The sequence below is a fragment of the Platalea leucorodia genome (genome assembly GCF_965183815.1).
Source record: "Platalea leucorodia genome assembly, chromosome: 21".
In the NCBI taxonomy this organism is placed as follows: Eukaryota; Metazoa; Chordata; class Aves; order Pelecaniformes; family Threskiornithidae; genus Platalea; species Platalea leucorodia.
Window position 1 is genome coordinate 2,197,379 of NC_138843.1, and position 6,500 is coordinate 2,203,878.

Below are 6,500 nucleotides of genomic sequence, written 5' to 3' on the forward strand. Positions count from 1 at the left end.
GTGTCCCAGGGGTGCGCACACCCAGGGGTGCATGCCCAGGCTGTCCTGGGGGGTCGCACGTCCGGAGGGCGCCTGCCCGGGGCGGGGGGTGCGCGCCCGGGGTGTCCCATAGCAGGGCTGGGGGCTGGGGGAAGCGGACAGCCCCGGCTCTGCGGGCTGGGGGGGGTCCCCAGCTCCCCCCGGCTCCGGGAAGCCGGGTGCCGGGGTCGACCCCTGAGGGTGCCCCCGGCGCAGGCGGTGATGGGGGTGCAGGTGGTGGTGAGCCTGCTGGCAGCCAGCATCATGCAGAAGATGGCCCCGCACTGCTCCTTCGCTCGCTGGCTGCTCTGCAACGGCAGGTACGCGGCCCGTCCCTCCCCGCTCGTCCCCCTGGGGCCTCGGGGACACCCAACGCCGCTGACACCCGACTGCTCCCTTCCAGCCTGCGCCGCTACAAGCACCCCTCGGACGAGGAGCTCTGCGCCCTGGCAGGCAAGCAGCGCCCCAAGGCCAAGCGGGACAGGTCAGCTCAGCTCGCGCCTGTGGGCAGGAGGGAATTAAAACGATAAATACTTTGGTTTGGTGCTAGTGGAAGTCATCCCGGTGGGCGGCGGGACTCCCCTGGGGACGTGCGGCACTGACAGCCTCGGCCGCAGACGGGCTTGGGGCCGGTGCTGGTGACGAGGAGCCCCAAGCCGGTCCCCCAGTGTCCCATGCAAGGGACGAGCCAGCTCTTTGCCTGCCATCCTGAGCGCGGGCTTCCCTTGCAGGAGGATGAACGGCGTGACGGATGACAAGCCCCTCTCCGTGCCCCGGGACATCGACCTCCGCCTGGACACCAGCCCCATCACCGCCGTGGATGCTCTCGGTAACGCCCGCGCACCCACCGCTCCCTCTGCACCCAGGACCCCGCATTGCCCGGGACCCTCGGCTGTGCCCGGGACCCCCCGCGGGTCCCCGCAGCGCGGTGACGTGTCGCTCTGTCACACCAGTGCTGCGTTATTTCCTGGAGTACCAGTGGTTTGTGGATTTTGCCGTCTACTCCACCGCCGTGTACGTCTTCACCGAGGGCTACTACTGCCTGGCGGACCCCCAGAAGGAGACGAACATCGGGGTGCTCTGGTGCCTGCTGACGGTCATCTTCTCCGTGTATCCTTCTGCCGGCTTTTGGGGTGCGATTGCTGCCACCCGCCAGGTCCGGGCTGCCGCTGGGCAGGAGAGGGAACCCGCTGTCCTTGGTTTTTCCCCATTAAAAGCCAGTTGAGGTGGAAAATTTAAATTTATGGATTTATAAACTGCTCACTGATGAGCTGTAAAGGTGCCTAATGAGAGCCTTCTCCGCGGAGGAGAAGGTGGCGGTGGCCTAACGACGCGGATGGTTTACAACGTGATAATGAGCAGGGGGCTCCCGCTGGCATTAGGGGGGGTCCCGAAGCCCCCGGTTTCCTTGACAGCCGCCCCTCGCCCGCAGCAAGGTCTTCTTTATGGTGATGCGCCATTACTTTCGCTCGGAGGAGGGGGGCGAGCGCTCCGTCTGCCTCACCTTCGCCTTCTTCTTCCTCCTCCTCGCCATGGTGGCCCTGGTCATCCGTGAGGACTACCTGGAGTTCGGCCTCGAGCCCGGTGGGTGAGGGGGGACAGGGAGAGGGCCAGGTGGTCCCTGGGGGCTGCGGGCACCCCACTCATGGGGGTCGCTCCCCACAGGGCTGGCCGGCGTCAGCAGCAACCTGGAGAGCATCCTGAAGCAGCGGGGCTGGGAGTGGACGTGAGTTGGTGGTAGGGCGGGGAGGGAAACAGGGTTTGGGGAGGTTTTTTGGAAGTCTGGGGTGGGGACCCCTCCGGGGCTCACCGGGGCCGACCTGTCCCCCCCCCGCTGCCTTCTCTCTCCGCAGGCTGCCCCTCACCAAGCTGGCCTTCAAGCTGGGGCTGGTGGCCCTGTGCTCCTTCCTGGGCGCCTGCCTGACCTTCCCGGGGCTGCGCCTGGCCCAGACGCACCTCGACGCTCTCCGGCTGGCGGCCGACAAGCCCCTGACCCAGTTGGGTGAAACCTGCGGGCGGGGAAGGAGGCGAGGGGGTCGGTGCTGGCGTCTGGGGGGCCGGGACCCCCCCAGGCTCTGTGGCCGCAGGGTGGCGAGGAGGTTTGGTGATGGGAGAGGGTGCAGGGGGTGTGGGTGAGGACCGGTCCCTGCCCACGGAGGGATGGAGGGAGGGAGCGGGGGGCACCAGGCTGCATGGGGGTCTCTGACGGTGGCTCCGCCGCAGGGTCCTGCTCCACGTGAGTTTCCTGGCGCCCGTCCTCGTGGTGGTGATGTGGATCAAGCCCATCTCACGGGATTTCCTGCTCCACGCGCCCATGGGCAAGCAGACGGTGCAGATGTAAGCGGAGCACCAGCAGCGGGTCCGACTCTATGCCCTGGCATCCTTGCTCCGAGGGGAAACTGAGGCACGGGTGCACCAGTCCATCTCCTCCAACACCAGTAGACCCCCACCCTCCCCACCGCCACCACCTCTCCCATCAGACACCCTCCATGGGGCACAGGGCGGTTCTGGACCCTGAGATCTCCCTGACAGCCCCCCCCTTTTGCCCCAGCATGTCGGACTCCGCCTACAACACCGCGCGCCTCTGGACCATCGTTGGCCTCTGCCTGTTGCGCCTGGCCGTCACCCGCCACCACCTCCAGGCGTACCTGGGCCTGGCCGAGCGCTGGGTGGAGCAGATGAGGAAGGAAGCCGGGCGCATCGCCGTCCTGGAGATCCAGCGCAAGGTCCGGACGCGGGAGCTGGGGTGGGAGCAGGGGTCCGGGCACGGCCGCCGGCCTCCTGCTGATCCCCACTGCCCACAGATCACGAGGATTTACTGCTACGTCTCCGTGGTCAGCCTGCAGTACCTGGGACCCGTCATCCTCACCCTCCACTGCACGCTGCTCCTCAAGACGCTGGGTAAGGAGGTGGCGGGGGGACACGGGGGCTCGGGAGGGGCAGGATGAGACCTGCAAGTCATCGTTAAGCTGTCAGCATCCAAGGCGTCCCCAGGCTCTCAAGGCATGGTTTGCAGTTGGCATGAACCTAATGCATGCAGCGAGCGTGCTGGGACTCGGCCACCAGCGCTTCTGTAGCATGGGGATGGGGCTGCGGCACGGGGCCCGACCCCGTGGACCTGTCCCCTCTGTCACGCAGGGCACCACTCGTGGGGGCTGTACCCGGAGCCCCCTCCCCTCCCTCCGGCAGCGACCACAGCACCGCCGCGTCCCGGCGGCAAGGATGGGGAGGACGTGCGTGCCGCGGTGGAGCAGATCACAGGCATCTTGGGTGGCATCTTCACCCCCCTTTTCTTCCGCGGACTCTTTGCCTTCCTCACCTGGTGGGTGGCCGCCTGCCAGGTCGTCACCAGCCTCTTCGGCCTCTACTTCCACCAGTACCTGGCAGCCTCCTGACTGGGGGGAGCTGGGACCTGCCTCAGGGCGCAGTCAGCGCCCGGCTGCTGGTCCCCTTGCTCCTGCCTTGGCTGGTTCCCCCCTTTGCACGTGCCTGTGGCACATGTGGACACACTCGTGGGGACATTTCTGCCACCAGCTCTTGTCATGACGGGTTTTATGCATCCGGGCCGGCGTGGGCATCGCCTGCTCCTGCCGCCGATCACCACCGTGCCTGCTCTCGCCCTGCCGCCACTCCGGGCTGCGTCCCTCCAGCCCCTCTTCCCCTTCCCGGCCCCGCGAGGTGATGGAGGAGCTGAAGCCCCGCAGCCGGGTTTGCTGCTGCCTGCTCTGACGCGTCGCGGCTGCCCAAGGCTCTGCTGCTGTGTTTTTCTCGAGAGCAGGGGCTCCTGCCAGCCCCGGGCAGTGCGTGCCGGGCAGAGGACTCGGCGGGGATCGCCCTTGCATGGTGGAGACCTCGCAGCCGGGCTGGAGCGCCAGCGCGGCTGGCCAGCACAGGCTTTGGGGTTCGCTCTGCCTAGCGTTTGCCTCCACCGGCTGAGGGCGAGTGTATTTTTGTAGGGTTGCCAGCTGGGTTGGAGGTCCTTGGGGTTATCCCTCTGCTTCGTGTGAAATCCTCAGGCCCAGCAGCCTCGGCTGTTGGCTGTTCTAGAAATAAATAAGTTAACCCAGAGTGCGTTTGCCACGCTGAAAGCTGCTGCTTTGTTTGCACTTTGTGGCCCTGAAGGCCCTCGAGCTGGGCACGGGGTCCCACGGCGCGAGGGCAGCTGCCTTTGGGCAGGCGGGCGAGCAGCAAAGAGCAGCGAAAAGCCCCGTAGGCGTTACTGCAGCCATGGGAAGAGGCTGAGCACTTGAACAAACCCCGCAGCCCGGCCCTGTCGCACTCAAGGAGGAGACCTCGCGTTCACCCCATCGCAGCCCGACGCGGTGCCGGCTCCTGGCCCTTCCTCCCCTCGGCGCTGGGATCGCACCCGGGCTGATGAAGCGCTGCTCAGCCCAACAGCGGCTGCAGGGGAGGAGAGGGTCCGCAGCCCCTTGTCCATCTCGGCCAAGCTCTTCCCCACCGCATGGTGGGTGCTGGTCCAGCTGCATGAAAAAGGATTAGCAGGTCTGGGCTGCTCAGAGAAAGGGAGAGGGGCTCTGATCCTATTTGATAGCCTTGTAATGGTCTTAATTCCCTCTTGCTAAGGGCCGAGATGAGAAGGCAGCCCTTTGCCCGGTGTTAACAGGGCTAATCCGGACAGCCCTCCTCTGCCTGAGTCCCGAGTACCCAAGCTGCAGGCGCAGTAAAAGCCCTTTTGCAAAAAAACTATGGGGAAATTCCCCTTTAGCAAACAGCTGGGGAAACCAGAGCCCAGGGCAGCACCATTAACCAGCACGGGGCCAGGAGGAACTGGGCTCCAGCAGCCCTGTCGCCAAGACGTGGGTGGAAAGGTGCAAGGAAGAAGCGATTCCCCCAGGGCCAGGATGCGGAGGGACTTGTTCCAGCCTGCGCCGTCCCATTAAAAGCTAGTCCGACTGCCTTGATGGCTCATTTATCTAATTTTCCTTAAGCATGTGGAGGAAGCAGCCGGGGGCTGAGCTGGCAGGGAAGCCTTCGCAGCGGGAGGACGGTTGCTAGGGCCTGGGGTTGTGCTGCATTCAGACATGCAGACAGTTCCTCCCCTGAGATCTGCCCAGACGTGACCCTCTCAGGCGGGGACAATGACTGATAGACTAGCCAAGAGCAGGAGACAGATCCACAGGCACTGAAATTGGGCCACATCAAATAAAATGAAAAGGCCCCCCCATCTTCCTCTCCCCAGAATTATTTCTACTCTTTGTATCTTTGCTTTATTTAGCATAGGGTACGGGCTGAGCTTTGCCAAGGGCCACGCTCAGGCTCTCGGCAGATGGGAGCAGCTGGGACCGAGAGGTTTTGTTGCTGCAGAGGCTCCGCTGGCACCAGGATTCAGGCTGGCAGCAGGAGGCCCTGCCGTGACCCAGCTCTGGCCCAGCATCGCCCCTGCTCCCCCGGTGCACACCCAGCTCCGGCTCCCCCCGAGCCACCCTCGGCCTGGGGAGAGCGCTGGGATGGCGGCAGCTCCTGGAGGTCTTCCTCCATGCCCTGGCAGGGAGGGAGGCAGCGAGCCCTGCCTTCCCACCCCACTCCCATCCAAAATGAGATCCCCTTGCCCTCCTCCCTGCCTGCATCCCGCAGAGCTGTTCCTGCTTGCAGCAGAGGGAAATTTCTTATCGCAGCTCTCTCCGTGGCTGGCAGCCCAAACCAAGCCGGGCGGATGCTCCCCTGCGCACAGGGAGCCAGAAGGCCACAGGCAGGGATGCCACCTCAACCGGCAGGGTCCGGAGAGCTGCTCAGGGACCCTTCCCCAGCTCTGCCCAGGCTTCCTGCAAGGTTTAGTGCCAAGTCTCAGCCTCGGGGGCTCAGTTGCCCTTGGGGTACAACCAGGACATCGGCTCTGCCCTGCCGCGCAGGGAGCGGCAGCGGGCTCCAGGGAGGTCACCCCGAGAGGGCTGGATCTGCCCTCACTGCTGAGACTTCCCCACCTTGGAAGGAGCGAGATGGCAAAGCGTCCCAACGGCACATCCACACCAGACCTGAAACGCAGCTGGAAGCGCTGAAAGCCCCAAGAGCCGAGCAGGGCTGAGCAGCAGCCGGGGGACCCCCAACTTCGGGGAAGCCGCTGGGCCATGCCTAAGCCGACAGTGCCACCTGCTGCCATTGCACACCCGTCCCCGTCCCCGTCCCGCACTGCGGCGCTGGGGACCGGGACAGCACAGGCCTCCTCCGGAGGAACCACGGGCTTTGAGCCAGCTCCAGAGCGGCTTTCCTTCCTTCATCCCGGCTTCCACGGGAGGGACTTTGGAAGGAGCTCCGTGCACAGGAGCCCTGGGTGGCTGGGGGCACAGGCAGCCCCACAGGAGGTACCCCCAGCCACGGCCCCCCCGGCCACCCCCGTGCTTAGTCCCTCGATAAATCCACCCAGACGTGCTGGGCCCCTCTCTCTTATGAGCAACGTATAATAGGAGACGCCCTCAGAGAGCCTGCAAAGTCAATTATGTTTTTTATTAAATATACATCCTCTC

General features: G+C 65.1%; 1 protein-coding gene across 1 annotated transcript; it reads left to right on the forward strand.

Annotated features, from left to right (window-relative positions):
• Nucleotides 1–240: 240 nt before the first annotated feature.
• On the forward strand, nt 241–4,034 carry TMEM161A (transmembrane protein 161A; the record flags this gene model as incomplete). The annotated part of the gene is made up of 11 exons (XM_082331109.1): nt 241–338; nt 422–502; nt 750–847; nt 972–1,128; nt 1,451–1,602; nt 1,684–1,744; nt 1,872–2,015; nt 2,242–2,355; nt 2,570–2,744; nt 2,823–2,919; nt 3,157–4,034. The coding sequence occupies 11 exons, from the start codon at nt 241–243 to the stop codon at nt 3,411–3,413; spliced, it is 1,434 nt and encodes a 477-aa protein (XP_082187235.1). The 3' UTR covers nt 3,414–4,034.
• Between the last annotated feature and the right edge of the window lie 2,466 nt (nt 4,035–6,500).